Source organism: Alexandromys fortis, unplaced genomic scaffold (assembly GCF_014885135.2).
Source record: "Alexandromys fortis isolate MF-2015 unplaced genomic scaffold, M_Fortis_MF-2015_v1.1 scaffold_264, whole genome shotgun sequence".
In the NCBI taxonomy this organism is placed as follows: Eukaryota; Metazoa; Chordata; class Mammalia; order Rodentia; family Cricetidae; genus Alexandromys; species Alexandromys fortis.
Genome location: NW_026068140.1, coordinates 1657351 through 1674657, shown reverse-complemented (window position 1 = coordinate 1674657; position 17307 = coordinate 1657351). Strand labels below are relative to the sequence as shown.

The following is a 17307-nucleotide window of genomic DNA, read 5'->3' as shown; positions in this document are numbered from 1 at the left end:
AAAAAAAAAAAAAAAAAAAAAAAAAAAAAAAAAGAAAGAAGGAAAGAAAGGAACTCATCCTCAGTCACACACACCCCCAGTGAGAACCTTGCCTCTGGCACCAAAAGTCTCCTCTGAATAGCCTAGCAGATCGGGGACAGAATCCTGCCCCTACTCCAAACAGTTGGGTGTGGCTGGGCCTTGGTTGGTAGAACTGACAGCAGGCCTTGAAAATCCTCAAAGTGAAAGGCAAGCCGATGGAGAGAGAGGAAAGGCAGCGGGAGAGTGCGGGAGAGTGCGGAGGGTGTTCTAATGCCTCCATTGCCCTTGCCTCTTTCCTCAGAGATTTTAGAAACCACTATTCTTCCTTCCCACTAAGGCTGCTACACTTAGCCCAGATTCAATGGGTTTTGGCTACTCACATATGGCTTGTCTCCCCAGCTAAGTTGTTTTGGGAAAGCATGTATCACATTTATATACCATTCATATCCAACAGACAATAACATAATTATGCTGAGGCTAGACAGCTCAGCAGTTAAGAGCACTGGGCTGTTCTTCCAGTGGACTTAGGTTCGGTTCCCAGCATTCGGGTGGAGGCTACCGACCAGGGTAAAACCCAGCTCCGAGCAATGCAGAGTCCCTGACACCGCACTTATATATATGCAGACAAAACATGCACACACAGAAGCACACACACAAACTTCGGCTACACTCTCGTTGGTGGCAGTGGCGGCTCTTTGGTGTCCTTTAAACCAGTTTTCACATCACATTAGTGGTTCTCTCCTGCTCGGCCGCCAGGGGTGTCCCATCAACACGCAGTAGAGCATACGGTTTTACAGTCCTGTGATTGCGTCCTGAGGACTTTCAATAGTTTCCAGTTCCTTGAAGCCTGAAGTCCTGTTTGCAACTTAATCGTGCTACTCTAGTATACTCCGCGGAAAAGCGCTGCGATCTCCACCAAATCCAGCTTGAGATCTTTATCTTCCATCAGAGGCGCGGGTCATAGAGACGACGGGCGCAGAGCGTCTCCCCTGGCGGCACCACCGAGCCAACGCAGCGGCTGGCTAGAGCGCCGCCGCTCGCCTAGCCGGCTTCCTCTCCGGTAGTTCTCCTTCCCAACATGGCGCAGTCGATTAACATCACGGAGCTGAATCTGCCACAACTGGAAATGCTCAAGAACCAGCTGGATCAGGTGAGGACCGGAGCCAGCACCTTCCTCGCGCTTCACGTCCTCCGGCCGCGTGAAGTCCCTCGTCCCCGCGCCTTCCCGCTGGGGGAGGCTTCCTTTCCCAGGGAAACCCCTATCCGGTCCCAGGTCCCGCCCCCTCTGGCCGTACCCACATCTCTCTAGGGTTACCAAGCCGACCGTTTTTCCTGGCTTCTATAGGAAGTGGAGTTTTTGTCCACGTCCATCGCTCAGCTCAAGGTGGTACAGACCAAGTATGTGGAAGCCAAGGACTGTCTGAACGTGCTGAACAAGAACAACGAGGGTATGGGTTAGGCGGGTGAGGGCGCCTGGGGAACCGTCGCTAGCCTGCTTCTCTGTCGCCTCTTCCTAATCCAGTTTTCCTTAGAGAAAACTATCGGTTACGTAGTGTGTGTAGCCACACGAGCCCCTGCATGTTGCCTACGGAAAGCTCAAATGCGCAAGACATTCCGCAGCTCCCGTCACCTCTGTTGCTGTTCTTTTCACTGTCTGGATACTGAGTCCTGTTGGAGCCCCCTAACGTCTCACGTGGGGAGTGGCCAGCCTTCCCCAGCTGTTTGTCTTCCTTACTTTCACAGGAAAAGAATTACTGGTCCCACTGACGAGTTCTGTATCCTTTCCACAGGAAATGCTACCTTGCCTTCTCCTTCAGTTCCCCCAAAACGGGAAGAGTTTTGATAAGTAACCCAATGATTTTAAGAACAGTTATAGCCAGGCGATGGTGGCGCACACCTTTAATCCCATCAATTGAGAGGCAGAAGCAAGCGGATCTCTGAGCTGGAAGCCAGCCTGGTCTACAGAGTGAGTTCTGGACAGCTTGGGCTATTACACAGAGAAACCCTGGCTTGTAAAACAAAAAGAGTCATACACACTTCATAGTTCTCTTGTCTAACTAGGACCAGTGTCTGTCTCATATTGTATCAGAATTCAGTGGAGAATTGAAGTGTGATGATTGTCTCTGCTGTGTGGGGATGTTAATCTAACATGGAGATAGAGCTGGCAGTCGGCTAAAGCAATAGGAAAATAGTAGGCTATTGAAATTGAGAACTTGGCTCTGTTAGTTTTAGCTTAGTTGTGCCTCATTCCAAAACTACCTTCAATAAGAAACCTAGATTATTTCCATCTGTTGAAAGTGCTCATCCATGAAATGACAGACTAAAGAGAAACCTAAAAATAGCAATGTGTGAAGAATGTCTAAGTTAAAATAATATCAGTGTGGGACCGGAGAGATGGCTCAGCAGTTAAGAGCACTGACTGTTCTTCCAGAGGACCTGGGTTCAATTCCCAGCATCCACACGGCAGCTCACAACTGTCTGTAACTCCAGTTCCAGGGGATCTGATGCCTTCACACCAATGCACTAAAACAAATTTAAGCAAAGTATCTAGTGGGTAAAAATGTGCAGAAGCATTCAATACTCACATGGTGGAAGGAGAAAACCACTCCCACCCTCTACACATGTGAAAACATATACACAAAACTAGCAAGTGTAACATGAAAGTAGTAACCCAAGGCTGGAGAGACGGCCTAGTGGTTGAGAACCGGGTTTGGTTCCTGCAGCTGCATGAGGCAGGAACCTGTTCTGACTTGTACAGTGCCAGCTATGCCTTTAGATGCATGCAATCTAAAAACAAAACGTAAGAATTTGTAATGATCCGTCAGGATTTATGGTTGGCTTTCCACTTGCAGGGTTCTAGAACCTTTGGAAAGCATGGTTGCCTCTGCTCTGGTCTTTCTGGAAAGACTACTGGGGAAACCCAGGAACTCCTCTAAGGGTGAGGCGTGGGATCAGGACAAGAAAGTTTCCAGCTTCTGTTGTCCTCACAAGGAACATTCTATTCTGTTCCTTGGTCTAAAAGTTGCAGCTTTTTTAGAAAAGGAGACTTTGGGCTAATGGCTCTGGTTGACAAAGCTGTCTCGTGCTGGGCTAGTTTTTTCTTTACCCCTGCGTCTCAGATGTATGTCCCTGGGAAGCTCCATGACGTGGAACACGTGCTCATCGATGTGGGAACGGGCTACTATGTGGAAAAGGTGAGGCGGTGAGAAGGGCGTGGAGGGCAGGGTCTCCTTGTGTTCTTGCCTTTACCTCTGATCTTGCAGACAGCTGACGATGCCAATGACTTCTTCAAAAGGAAGATAGACTTTCTCACCAAGCAGATGGAGAAAATCCAGCCAGCTCTGCAGGAAAAGCACGCTATGAAGCAAGGTGAGTTCTGCCCAGAGTGCCTCTTCTGTAAAATTATATCTATTGTCTGTCTTTCCATCTCTGGGAGGTGGGGGTGGGGCACATGAGTGCTGTGGTGCCTGTGTGGAGGTTAGAGGAAAATTTTCAGGAATCAGTTTTCTCCTTTCACCCTTGGTTCTAGAGATTAAACTCTCGTCACCAGGCAGCTGGCAAATGCTCTTAGCTGTGAAGCTGTCTCCCAGACTCCCAGGGAACTTCCTACCCAGTCTACCGTGATAAAGAACATTCATTGCATAGGACATGACAGCACACATCTGCAACCCCAAAACTGGGGAGATTAAATCAAGAGTTCATATCAAGACCCTGTCTCAAAAGAAAAACAGCAGCCAGGTTTTGTGGTATACACTTTAATCCTTACACTTAGGAGAGGCAGGGGGATCATCTTTACTACATAGCCAGTTCAAGGCCACTGTGGACTTCATGAGACTCTTGTCCTCCCCTCCAAAAAGACATAATTGGTGTAGGCTTGGGGATATATAGCTCAGTAGTAAGAGTGCCTAGCATGCTGGGCAGTGGTGGTGCAGGCCTTTAATCTCAGCACTTGGGAGGCAGAAGCAGAGGGAACTCAGTGAGTTTGAAGCCAGCCTGGTCTACAAATCAAGTCCAGAACAGCTGGGACTGTTACAAAGAGAAACCCTCTCTCTAAAAAAAAAGTTCCTAGCATGTAAATGTCATGGATTAAATCCTGGGCACCACAAAAACAAACAAAACCACAAGAAAACCTAAAATATTTACTTATATGTATGCATGTTTGTATGCATAAATAAGATTTAAATGTATGCACATACACTGACATAATTCATGTACAATACTATCCATTTAAATGAGTAATCCAGCGGTATGTGGTGCATTTCCTGTAATTTCAGCATTCAGAAGGCTAAGGCAAGAGGATTCCAGGGTAGAGGCCAGACTAAAGTACATTGCCAAGATCCTGTCTCAGGAAACACAACAGCTTGGAGAAATGGCTCAGTGGTTTAAGAGCATTTAATCTGCTTGCCAAAGGCACAGGTTCAGATCTGTGGCAGCTCACAGCCACCTAAAACTCCAGGACCAGGAGATGTGACCTCTGTACTCCTGCATGAAAATGGAGCACATGAAAACACACGCGAGTCGGAACATTTAAAAATTTAACACTTAAACTATGGGAACATGGCTCAGTGGTCTTGAGTTCTAATCTCCAGCTAGGCATGACCCAAATGCTTGTAACCTCAGTGCTAATAGGACAGAGACAAATAGATCCTGGAAGTTCACTGGCTGGGTGAGTTTCACCTTCAGTGAGAGACCCTATCTCAGGAATAGACAGAGAATGAGAGAGAGCAAGATAAGATTCCTTTCGTCTTCACCTGTATGTCTAGTGGTGGACATAGATAAACACACATTCGAGTTCAAAGAAAGAACATGGGTTGTAACGTAAAACTTGGAGGTATCTTCTCCAAGTTAAAAGCATGTCTCTGCTGGATGGAGTGGTGTACACCTTTAATCCAGCAGTTGGGAGGCAGAGGCAGGTGGAGCTCTGAGTTCAATGCCAGCGAGTGCTATCTTAACAACAATGAGGTTTCTTTTTCTCTTTGGTGTCCTGATGGGTGATTTGGGGTTTGAGTGATTGAGAAGAAATCTGTTCATGGATTGGGATAAAGTGCCTATAAACGCAGCAGAATTCTTTTTTTTTTTTTTTTTTTTTTTTTTTTTTTTTTTTTTTTTTTTTTTTTTTTTTTTTTTTTTTTTTTTTTTTTTTTTTTTTTTGGTTTTTCGAGACAGGGTTTCTCTGTTTCTGTAGCTTTGTAGACCACGCTGGCCTCGAACTCACAGAGATCCGCCTGTCTCTGCCTCCGGAGTGCTGGGATTAAAGGCATGCGACACCACCGCCTGGCCTAACGCAGCAGAATTCTAAGGAAACCCTAGCAGTTACCACAGTGGCTACACACAGCAATCCTCCAGGAAATTTAAAAAGAGCACAGATCCAATTCACACCAACTAAGTCAAACTGGAAAGGGTATGGGAAGCTGATCTTGATTTATAAAGTCAGGGAAGTTGGTGGCTCTTTCTTTTGCTTTGAGAGAGTCTCATTCTGTACCAAATTGCAGCGGTTTAGCATACTGACTGACGTGGTGCACAGAGTGTGTGTGTTCCCCTTCTTGGGTTCTCTGGAATAGTCCCCCTGGGTTGTAACTCTGCTCCTCCTTTCTTAGCCGTCATGGAAATGATGAGCCAGAAGATCCAGCAGCTCACAGTCCTGGGAGCAACGCAGGCGACGGCCAAGGCGTGAGGATGTGCTGCGGAGATGAAGCAGTGAAGGGCCCTGTTTCAAGGGGCCTGAGACTTTGTGGGCAGTGGCCTACTGGTGTCTGGGAAGAGTTGTGTTTAATGTTAATAAATGTGCCAGCTGGGCAAATGGTGGTCTCTTATATTATAAAAGGGTCTGGTGATGAACGGGGAGTGTCCAGAGGGAGTGCTCTTGCCTAGAACCCGAAAATGGGCCAATTACACTGCCTTTAGAGGTTCCACCTTGGGCTCTCAGAAACGGGAAGAACGGGCACACATTTTTCTGGGTTGCGGTGGGGACTGCTTGCGGTCGGAAGTGGAGCTGCACTACACACTTCCTCTTCCGGGTCGACCTTCCCGTGGAGGGAGCCGTATGGGTTTTCGTTTCCTGCATGGTATTCTAACACTGGTGCGGCCTCTGCGGTCAGTTCTCCAAACCCAGCGTCGTATGCTCGGTCCAGAGTCCGTTTCGCCCCCTAAAAGGCCTCGCTGCAGCCCCATGGCACCACCCCGAATCGGGACGCACAACGGCACCTTCCATTGCGACGAGGCTTTGGCTTGCGCGTTACTCCAACTCCTGCCCGAGTACAGGGTACGGACCGCCTGCGAACCTAACTGGCTGGGTACCCTCTAGTGTTTGCTTCCCCTGAGCACGACCCTCCCCAAGACACATCCCCTTAGAGACCCAGCCTCAATCCTCTGACTGCTGCCTGACAGCCCCTCTATGTCTGCAGGATGCAGAAATTGTGCGGACTCGGGACCCTGAAAAACTGGCTTCGTGTGACATCGTGGTGGATGTGGGTGGAGAGTACAACCCTCTGAGACACCGTTATGATCATCACCAGAGGTGAGTTCACATACACCTGCTCTCTGGCTTTCCTAACTTTGGTTTGTGCTGCAATCCCTCCTTCAAATGCACAAGTTCATCGCCGCCTCACCGTTGAATCGCCCTTAATCGCCCTGGGACTGAAACCCCCACAGGCCTCCCCTGCTTTAACCCTTGGCCTTGCAGCAGGCAGTTCAGTCCTTCTAATTCAAGGACCTTTTGCTTTCTTATTTTTATTTTTTTGTTTGTTTTTCAAGACAGGGTTTCTTTGTAGTTTTGGAGCTTGTCCTGGAACTACCTCTTGTAGACCAGGCTGGTCTCGAACTCACAGAGATTCGCCTGCCTCTGCCTCCGGAGTGCTGGGATTAAAGGTGTGCACCGCCACCGACCGGCTGATTTTTTATTTTATGTGTATGGATGTTTGGCCTGCATTCATGTCTGCACCATGTGTACTGATGCCCACAGAGGTCAGGAGGTGTCAGGATACTCTGGAATTGGGGTTAAGGAGGGTTGTGAGCTGTCACTTGGATGTAGGGGATTGAACTTGCCTCTACTGCAAGAGCAGCCAGCTCTTTACCATCACCAGCCCCGTGATGGCTAGTTTTAATTTTCAGTTGACACTCACCTAGAATTGGTTCAGTGAGGGATTATCTAGATCAGGCTGGCCGGTGGGCATTGAGTGGGAGGCACTATTCCTGGCCTGCATAAGTCAGAAGGAAGCCAAGCACTAGAAGCGTGCATGCGCCTGTTTTTTCTCTGCTTTTGCCTGTGGGTGAGATGTGACTTGCTGTGTAAGCTCCTGCCCCTTCCTTGCTGTGGTGGACCATAAGCTATGTTGATCCTGTGTTGACCTCTGTCCGGCGTTGTATCACAGAAATGAAGTGAGCCCCTTCTTAACCACAGCATGATTGTCACCCTTCTCCCACCCCTCAAACCCTTGCTCACACTTCGGTCAGCGTCCCCACTTTTCCTAAAAGAGAATAAACTTTTCCTGTTTCTTCATGTTCCCACCTCCAAAATTTCTCAACTCTCCCTTCCAATTTAAGAAAATGTACTCCCTTCTGCTGTGTTGCAGTTTATTGAGGCTTCTCTGTAGCCCTGGCTGCCCTGGAACTCTCAGAGGTCCACCCGCTCTTCCTCCCGAGTGCTGGGATTAAAGCTGTGTGCCACCTGGCCGCTGCTGCTGCTTTGCTTTTTTTTTTTTTTTTTTTTTTTAAGTAAATAAGTAAAGAGCATCTGCACGGAATGTAGACTTTCCTTGTCTCTAAAGTGTAACACCCACCTACCTAACATCTGTATCCTAGATCGCAGGTAATCTAGAGATGATCGAAAGGATACAGAAGGAGGCTGGGCAGTGGTGGTGCACACCTTTACCCAGCACTCGGGAGGCCGACCTCTGAGTTCCAGGCTAGCCTGGTCTACAAGAGCTAGTTCCAGGACAGGCACAAAAGCTAGAGAAATCCTGTCTCAAAAAAAAAAAAGAAAAAGAAAAGATACAGGTGGAAGAATAAGGCCCCTGCGGAGGTGGTGGCGCACGCCTTTAATCCCAGCACTTGGGAGGCAGAGACAGGCTGATCTCTGTGAGAAACCCAGTCTCGAAAAACCAAAAAAAAAAAAAAAAAAAAAAAAAAAAAAAAAAAAAAAATTACCATCAAGAGAAAAAATTTATTTTTAATTTATTTACTTATTTATTATCTATACAGTGTCTGTCTGCATGTATGCCTTACTAGGCCTGAAGAAGGCACCAGATCTCATTACAGATGGTTGTGAGCCATATGTGGTTGCTGGGAATTGAACTCAGGACCTCCGAAAGAATAGTCAGTGGTCGTATCTACTGAGCCATCTCTCCAGTCCCAAGAGAAAAATTTTATAGCCGGTTGTGGTATCAAATGCCTTTAATCCTAGCACTTGGGAGCAAAGGCACACAGATCTCCTGAGTTGAGGCCAGTCTAGTCTACAGAGTGAGTTCCAGAACAGCCAGGGCTACCCAGCTAAACCCTGACTCCAAAAACCAAACCAAAACAAAAAATATACAGGAGGATATGTGTGTCTTCTAGGCAAACGCTGTCCCATTTTACATAAAGGATTTGAGCACCTGGAGGTCGGGTCCTCGAGGTCCTGTGAGCCACAGCTGCTGCTGTTTGCCCAGTCCTTACGCGAACTTTAAAGGACAGATAGGAGCTTAGGTTGCAAAACATAGAGCCTGGCATACAGTAAGCGTTGAGTTCCAGCCGTTGTCGAGTGAATGCAGGAATATGAACTTTCAACCAAGGCCTATGTTGGTACTGGAGGAAAAGCCATCATTCGAGTGGGGTTCCTTTAACCATCCTGCTGATACCCAGGATATAAACTTGCGCACACACTAGACTTTTGGACCAGCTCCTCCACTGCAGCCCCTCCCTGTGCTCCTCAGGACTTTTACAGAAACCATGAGTTCCCTGTGCCCTGGGAAGCCATGGCAGACGAAGTTGAGCAGTGCTGGACTTGTCTATCTGCACTTCGGGCATAAGCTACTGGCCCAGCTGCTGGGTACTAGTGAAGAGGACAGCGTGGTGGACACCCTCTATGACAAGGTAGGGACTGTCTACACCCCACCCAGCTGGCCAGGAACGGCACGAGTGATGCAGCACTGGACTAGGCCTGTCAGTTACTGATTGTGGGGACTGTCTTAGTCACGGTTCTTTTGTGAAGAGACACTATGACCACAGCAACTCTATAAAAGAAAGCATTTAACTGGGGCTTGTGTATAGTTTCAGAGGTTTAGTCCATATCCTCATGGTGGAGAGCATATTGGCATGCAGGCAGACAATGCTGAAGAAGTAGCTGCGAATTCTACATCCAGGTGGGCAGGCAAGGCTTGTCTTTTGATTTCCTCCTAACCTTTCTCGAGTAGCTCACTCCTAATGCCTGAGCATTCAAATATATAAGCTTATAGGGGCCATTCTTACTCAGCCCACCACAGGGACCCAACAGTCAGTCTCCCCATCAGGCATGTCCTTTGTGCCTTCCTAGCCTACATCCTGGAGTGGAGAGGACTGGACGTTAGTGTTTAGGAAAGGGGTCTTACTACTTTATTATTTTGAGATAGGTTCTGCCTATATTGCTCAGGCTGGTCTTGAACTTGTGACTTAAGCAGTACGCTTGCTTCCTTCTCTTAAGTTGGGACTATAAGTGTACATTCCCACACTAGTCTGGGGAAGGACTTTGAAAGCAGCATTTTCTAGTCTTTTTTGTGCCATACATTTAAAAAGAAAAAAAGAAAAAGAAACCCAATTATTCCAGGCGTGGTGGTATACACACTTCACCCAACACTTGAGAGGCTTAGACAGGAGGATCTTGAGTTCTAGGCCAATCTGGATCCTGACTCAAAAACCTGACCAAACTAAACAGATAAGGCTGCTTATACTCGAAGGCATTGGGCTCAGAGATGCTATCGTACATCTCTCAGTATCTCCATAATTCACTGGTGCGCAGGAGTTGGCAGGCTCAGGAGGAAAGGGACAGATTGCAGAAGCATCTCCAAGTTCAGGCCAAACAGTACCAAGGACAACACTTAATCCTATTCCTGTGAAATTTACTGGACAGATCCATCCAGTCTCCCTCACCCCGAGGTTCACTTTGCAGGTAGGCTGCTGAGTTCAGGCCTCAAGCTTAGTTCTCCAGCATCTGCTCCTGTTTGTTGTGCCAGAGGGGAAGAAGTGACTAGGGTAACAGTTTTGGGAATGGCAAGGCTTTAAACAACTGGGGTCTTTTGTTTCCTCTGCTGATGGGTTTTCTAAGTAGCTGATTTAGCCAGTTTTAAGTGACTATCAAGGCTTGGTACAGACAAGGGGTGCTGTGCAGAGAGAAGTTAACTTTTTCGATTCTCTCTGAGGCTAGTGCTCTTTCTACACGTCCCGCATGGGACTAGTATGGAAGTGCATTTTGTGGGGGTTTGTCATGAATAGCTTATGCTGGGTCTGCCCGAGGGTTTGAGGCGTATTCTACTATTCCTTCAAACTCAAATGCTGCAGCTCCTAACATAATGGTATATGGTACGTATTGTATAAGCCGAAACACATGGCCTCACAAAGCCCCACGTCTCAGCTCTTAATGTCCATCACTTTCCCACTGTATTTGCCAGACCTTCTGCTGTCTCATTCATTTGCTCTGCAGCCTACTTAGCCCACATACTCTTCCCTTCCTTGGCCCAGGAATCCATTTCCACAATCGTACATAGGAACTGAAATCCCTGTTCTAAGTCATAGCCAGGCTGGAAAAGAGCACAGGATCCACTTCCAGAGGACAGGATCAGTTTCCAACATCCATATGATGGTTCACAAACATCTGTGAGTTTCAGGGGATCTGATGCCCTCTTCAGGCCTCCACGGGCACTAGGCATACACACTGTGCACAGGCATACATACAAGCAAAACAACTTTTTTTTTTTTTTTTTTAGCTAGGATCTCATTATGTAGGCCTAGATGTCTGGGAACTCATAATGTAGACCAGGTTGGCTTGTAGACCAAGCAGGCCAGAGATCTGCCTACTTCTGCCTCCTGAGTGCTAGGATTAAACATGTGTGCCACAGTGCCCAGCTAATTTTTTGTTTTGTTTTGTTTTGGTTTTTGTTTTTCGAGACAGGGTTTCTCTGTGGCTTTGGAGCCTGTCCTGGAACTAGCTCTGTAGACCAGGCTGGTCTCGAACTCACAGAGATCCACCTGCCTCTGCCTCCCGAGTGCTGGGATTAAAGGCGTGCGCCACCATCGCCCGGCCTGCCCAGCTAATTTTGTTATGAGGACTGGAAGGTTGGCCCAGCTGCTCTTCCAGAGGTTCAGTTCCCACAGGGTGTCTCACTACCCATAATGAGGTCTGGCGCCCTCTTCTGGCTGCAGAGCACCCATACACAAAATATATTAAAAACTTCAATGAAATAAAGTCAGCAAGCCCCCTGGGCATACATCTTCGGGTGACCTGAATCTCAGTCCTAACTAACACCAAGCTGCTGTCTTCCTTCCTCCTCCCTCCTCCCATCTAGTCAATGGTGAAACACTAGGGGCTGTTGTGAGAAAGTGTTTACACTCTGAAACCGATACCAACTTTACCATGATGGGTATGCTAAAGCCTACCTCCCTGCTGCTGCTTTAGATGTATGAGAACTTCGTGGAAGAGGTAGATGCAGTGGACAATGGGATCTCGCAGTGGGAAGAAGGGGAGCCGCGGTATGCGCTGACCACTACACTGAGTGCTCGGGTGGCTCGGCTCAATCCCACCTGGAACCAGCCCAACCAAGACACCGAGGTGAGCTGGCCTGAGTCACAGTAGAACTCAAGGACAAAGGAAGGACAGATGCCTTCCATCCAAGGCCTGGGATCATGTTCTGTGATTTCACCATTCCCAGGCAGGGTTCAGGCGTGCAATGGACCTGGTACAGGAAGAGTTTCTGCAGAGACTGAATTTCTACCAGCATAGCTGGCTGCCAGCCCGGGCATTGGTAGAAGAGGCCCTGGCCCAGCGATTCAAGGTAAACTGGGCAGGTGGCCTGAGGGCCAGGGATGCTTCTGGGCCATCTGGTCAACTGGGCCTTCTGCTCCTACATAGACCTAGCCACATACTGTTTTCCTTTCAGGTGGACCCAAGTGGGAAGATAGTGGAACTTGCACAGGGCGGATGCCCTTGGAAAGAGCATCTTTACCACCTAGAATCTGAGCTGTCCCCACCAGTGGTCATCACCTTTGTTATCTACACTGATCAGGCTGGACAGTGGCGAGTCCAATGTGTACCCAAGGAGCCTCACTCATTCCAAAGCCGGTGAGTCCCCCAGAACTCCCTCCCCTGCCTACCTTCAGGTGTTTCAGTGCTGTTGGAGTCTCCGCATGCCTCCCTTTGTTCTTACATAGGCTGCCCCTGCCAGAGCCATGGCGAGGACTTCGGGATGAGGCCCTGGACCAAGTCAGTGGGATCTCTGGCTGCATCTTCGTCCATGCCAGTGGCTTCATTGGTGGGCACCACACTCGAGAAGGTGCCCTAAACATGGCCCTTGCCACTCTTGCCCAGCACCCAGCAACTACGCCCCTTGAAAATTCTGTAGTCCAATAAAATTTCATCTTTCACCGACCCAGGCCCTTATCTACCAGCCCAGTCATTTTCTCAGACCTAGTAAGTACAGCATCCTATGGACAGCCCTAGCATTCTCAGCTTTGCAAACACCAACAGCCATCAGTGGGCTGGGCAGATGCTCAGCAGTTAAGAGTATTATTGCCCTAGGAGAGGAGCTAGATTCGATTCCCAGCACCCACACAGCAGCTCACATAACTGTCTTTAACTCCAGGTCCAGAAGATCCAACCCCCCTACTGACTCTGTGGGCACTGGACACATGTGATACACACACATATGTGTATGCAGGCAACACACACATAAATATTAAAGCTTTAAAAAATAAAGGGCAGAAGAGATGATTCACAGGTTAAGAACACTGGCTACTCTTTCAGAGGTCTTTTTTTTTAAATATTTATTTATTTATTATGTATACAATATTCTGTCTGTGTGTATGCGTGCAGGCCAGAAGAGGGCACCAGACCTCATTACAGATGGTTGTGAGCCACCATGTGGTTGCCGGGAATTGAACTCAGGACCTTTGGAAGAGCAGGCAATGCTCTTAAACACTGAGCCATCTCTCCAGCCCTCAGAGGTCTTAAGTTCAATTCCCAGCAACCACATACTGGCTCACAGCCATCTAGAATGAGATATGGTGCCCTCTTCTGGTATGCAGGCAGAACACCATATACATAATAAATCTTTAAAAAAGAAGAAAAAGGAAACCATCTGAGGACTAAATAACTTGATCAAATTTGCAGGTAGCTAGGAAGAGACAGTACAGTCTTGGCCCATGGTCCCACTCCTTTTTTTCTATTATACCCAGCAACATACTAGAAAATGAATAGAACCCAGAAACTTTATTTACACGTGGGAGTGAGGGGAGTGGGGCTGAGGAGGTAGTGGTCCTGGAAGAGGGTCCCAAGGGGCAGAGGTTGGTGGTGTCTCAGTAAATAGTGGCACTTCATGAATAGAGCCTCCACCTCCAGCTGGGGGCTCCTGGGCCCGGCCAAGGACTGGGCTAAAGCGTGGAAACTGGGCATTGACAAAGTACAGAGGGATGTGGGCGATTCGGCCTGTGGACCAGCACTGCAGAAAACGGGCAGGAAAAGGAGTCATGAGCATGGACCTAGAAGTGGCCTTTGACAGGTCCAAACCACTGGGTCTCTAGCCATCCAGGAGACCCTACAGAGCATGCTCACGCGCACACGGCCAAGCCCTTGTCTACTCACCACACTGAGCAAGGCCCCTTTGTTGAAGGAAGGATGGAAAGTGATGAGCTGAGCCTGGGCCCCTGGCTCCCCCTGGATGATGCCACTGTGGCAAGAAGGGGAAGAGGTGAGGCCAAGGGCAGCGGGAAGTTTCTGTAGCTGTATGTGGGGACAGGCTGCGGAGGCCAGACCCACACGTCTGATCAGCACTTACCAGGGAAGAAGCTCAAACACAGGGCTGTTCCGAGTTCGAAAAAGGAGGATGATGGGAGTCCCATCCTGTACCCGTGGGTTTCCTGTAAGAAAGGTTCCGCTAATACAGGACACTCTAGAAGCCAGGTCCCAGAGGGCAAGGGCAGAGTACAACAGCGCTGGTGCTGTCAGGTCTGTCAGGCTGTGGCTTAAGAAAGGCACCTTTTCTCTAGTGGGTGTAATGGCACACGCCTTTAATCCAGTGAGTAAGTTCTGTAAGTTCTGGGACAGCCAGGGCTCATCAGAGACCCCGTCTCAACAAAGCCCCATTCTCTTTACTCCTTACCTTTCATGAGCACAGCCAGGCGTTCACCACTAGGGTCCCAAACCATGGAGTGGGCCTCTCCCCCGAGCCTGTGCCAGGACAGGACAGGTGCAGTCAGTGTGGCTCTCCTGACTTCTCACCCCTCCTCCCACGGGCACTGAAACCCACCTCTCCTCTCCATCTGGTGTCTGTATTGTTGTCTCAGAAAGATCTGCCACAATTGTTGCTGACTTCGCACCTCCAACGTGTCCCTTCTCTGTCCCTGTAAGGGCAGGTTTCTAGTTCCCGTGCGCCCTTCACCCCCAGTACACTCACCACTCGGGTCCTTCACCCCCAGTGCATTCACCACACGGGTCCGGGAATGACAAGGAGTAAATCAGCGCCTCCCCCAGCACAGTGAAGAGCAGTCGGTTTCCATCTGGGCTCCAGCAGCCGGTCTGGGGACAGGAAGGAAAAGCCAGGAGAAAGAGGTCTGGAAGAGGACTATGGCAGGAGAGAAGCAGAGGTGGGGAGCCAAGCCTACTAACTTCCCCTTCCTCCCAGTGTCTGTGGGCCATAGGCCTCTCTTACCTGACAGCGCCCTGAAAGAGTTGGCCACCTCTCACAAGTCCACATCTGGGTCTCCCAGACTCTGTGCCAGAGAAAGACAAAGATTACAGCCTGGGGCCTTCATGCTCCAAACCTGGACTGTCTCATCTTGCAGTCCCCAGAGTCAGTGCCCTTTCTCTGGAATCTTGGCTTTTCGCCCACTCACCGAAAGACAGCTGAAGGAGTAGTAGCCAGGACTTTGCTGCCATCTGGGGACCACAGCAAGTTGGTAACCCCTCCTCCTCGAAACCAAGGAAGGGGGACACAGATTTCTGTTGAGACATCCCATACCTAAGATCAAAGGAGGTGGTGTAGAAACTCAGTGTTATCAATCAGCTCACTCAGGCCACCCTCTTCGATGCACAAAGGCCTAGGGAAGACCTCTTTATGATTACAATGTCGGCTACCTCAGTGTGAGATCTGAGGATAGCTCCTTCACTAGATGAACTGAAGACAGACAATCTCACTCCCCCAAGCTTTCCACCACAGAGAGGTGGGAACCACTCACCAGAACAGCAGCACTGACAGGTGAGGCTGAGAGCAGCCGCCCCCCACTGGGGGCCCAAGCCAAGCTGGTGACCGGTGTGTGCCCAGGGTGAGATAATACCTGAGCACAGCCAGAGGAGGGTCTGCAGGATAAACAAAAGGGATAGGGTAAAAAGATGATAACAGGTTGGGAAAGGTGGAAATGCTCTTGATCCCAGTATTTGCAAGGCAGAAGCAGGTGGCTCTCTTGAGTTTGAGGCCAGCCTGGTCTGCAGAACAAGTCCCAGGGCAGCGAGGGCTACACAAAGAAAATCCATCTTGAAAAAAAGAACACAGATGGTAAACAAATGCACCAAGGCAGCCAGAGGGTAAATGGCTAAGAACACTTGCTCCTTCTGAGGGCAGGAGTCTGCCCTGCACTCAATGTGTGTGTTTGTGTGTGTGTATGTGTGCGCACACACACTCAAAACCATCTACAGCTCCAGCTCCAGCGGATCAACGCCCTCTTCTGGCCTCTGCCAGCACCCAAACAATACAAAGTGAAAATGCCCTGTCATGATTCCGTTTCCTTGCTTTCACTAGAACCTCTAATTCATAGCCTCTAACCTCAATTCAGGTTGGGAAAATGATAATGCCAGAGTTTAAATTTGAAGGTCTACAGAGAACCTGTGGTTTTCAGGGCAGGAGCCAGTATAAAAAGTCAGAAGCTGGCTGGGTGGCACATGACTTTAGTCCTAACACTTGGCAGGCAAAGGCAGCTGAATCCCTGAGTTCGAGTCCAGCCTACTCTACAGAGCAAGTTTAGGACAGCCAGAGATACATACAGAAAAGGCAGAAGCTGCAGTCCCATTTCCAGAAGACAGCCCTGACAGTGAGTCTAAGAGACTTATACTGGAGTCACTGTGCTGGGTTACCAAGGACATTACCTCAAGGGTCCAACCTCTGCTGGTTTTATTTTCTCAATCCCAGCACCAATCACCTTTCCTTATCAGAACATCTCCCACCTTTATGTGCCCACAATTTCCTGTCTACCAAAAAGAGCTGTGTGTAAACTGACCTCTACCCCTGGGACCTGGCTCTTCCCTTCCCACTGGGCCACTGACATGATTCATCTTTACAGTGAAGGGCACCTATCTTTTCAAGTCAGCTCAGCTTGAGAGCTCCCTGTAACATGTGACACACACATGATCAAAAATCTTTTATGTGTATGACTGTTTTACATGCATGTATGTCAGTGACCATGTGTGTGTAATGCCCAAGATGGCCAGAAAAGGGCATTAGATCCCCTGAAACTATTCTCTGAGCCACCTCCCCATCCCTAAAATAAAAACATTTCAAAGGGCAGCCCATTTCTTTAGAACCTCCCTTCTACAAGAACGGTTACTCTACTTCTCAATAAAACTTTGCTGGCTTCTCCTTAGGAAAAAAAAATTTTTTTAATTTGCTAGGAAGGGGTATGGAGAGATAGTTCAGTGGTTAGGAGCACTGGCTGCTCTTCCAGAGGATCCAGTTCAGTTCCCAGCACCCACATGGCAGTCCAGGGTGCATCATTCTCTCCTGGCCTCCTCAGGTGCTGCGTGCACATGTTACACAGATATACACATAGACAAAACACCCATAAGATTAAAAACAAAAATCGGCAGTGGTGGTGCTGCACCTCCTTAATCCCAGCACTCGGGAGGCAGAGGCAGGCAATCTCTGAGTTTGAGCACATCTTGGTCTACAGAGTGAGTTCCAGGACAGCCAGGGCTACAGAGAGAAAACCTGTTTGGAAAATCAAAAAAATAAAATAAAACTAAAAAAAAAAAAAAAAAACCTTTAAAAAAATTTCCTAGGAAACAGTGTGGTGGTATGCTCCTGTTGTCCTTTCACTTGGGGGTTGTGTGTGTGTGTGTGTGTGTGTGTGTGTGTG

At 48.6% G+C, this 17307-nt stretch overlaps 3 protein-coding genes across 3 annotated transcripts in view; 2 read left to right on the top strand and 1 right to left on the bottom strand.

Moving 5' to 3' along the window:
* The first annotated feature begins 1019 nt into the window (after positions 1 to 1019).
* Pfdn5 (prefoldin subunit 5) lies at positions 1020 to 5821 on the top strand. The gene is made up of 6 exons (XM_050126692.1): positions 1020 to 1171; positions 1367 to 1469; positions 1765 to 1796; positions 3141 to 3215; positions 3285 to 3390; positions 5619 to 5821. The coding sequence occupies exons 1-6, from the start codon at positions 1100 to 1102 to the stop codon at positions 5693 to 5695; spliced, it is 465 nt and encodes a 154-aa protein (XP_049982649.1). The 5' UTR covers positions 1020 to 1099; the 3' UTR covers positions 5696 to 5821.
* A 200-nt stretch (positions 5822 to 6021) lies between these two features.
* Positions 6022 to 12613, top strand: Myg1 (MYG1 exonuclease). Its single transcript, XM_050126691.1, has 7 exons — positions 6022 to 6283; positions 6426 to 6538; positions 8931 to 9090; positions 11645 to 11797; positions 11898 to 12020; positions 12126 to 12307; positions 12397 to 12613. The coding sequence occupies exons 1-7, from the start codon at positions 6065 to 6067 to the stop codon at positions 12593 to 12595; spliced, it is 1149 nt and encodes a 382-aa protein (XP_049982648.1). The 5' UTR covers positions 6022 to 6064; the 3' UTR covers positions 12596 to 12613.
* An 821-nt stretch (positions 12614 to 13434) lies between these two features.
* The window catches only part of Aaas (aladin WD repeat nucleoporin), a 20608-nt gene continuing 16735 nt past the window's right edge, over positions 13435 to 17307 (bottom strand). The window contains exons 8-16 of the mRNA XM_050126690.1: positions 15418 to 15538; positions 15076 to 15200; positions 14892 to 14952; positions 14668 to 14758; positions 14490 to 14583; positions 14343 to 14410; positions 14019 to 14100; positions 13826 to 13910; positions 13435 to 13682 (exon numbers count right to left, since the gene is read on the bottom strand). Coding sequence (XP_049982647.1) covers positions 13458 to 13682; positions 13826 to 13910; positions 14019 to 14100; positions 14343 to 14410; positions 14490 to 14583; positions 14668 to 14758; positions 14892 to 14952; positions 15076 to 15200; positions 15418 to 15538 — 952 coding nt within the window. The 3' untranslated portion in view covers positions 13435 to 13457. The remainder of the gene's footprint in view (positions 13683 to 13825; positions 13911 to 14018; positions 14101 to 14342; positions 14411 to 14489; positions 14584 to 14667; positions 14759 to 14891; positions 14953 to 15075; positions 15201 to 15417; positions 15539 to 17307) is intronic.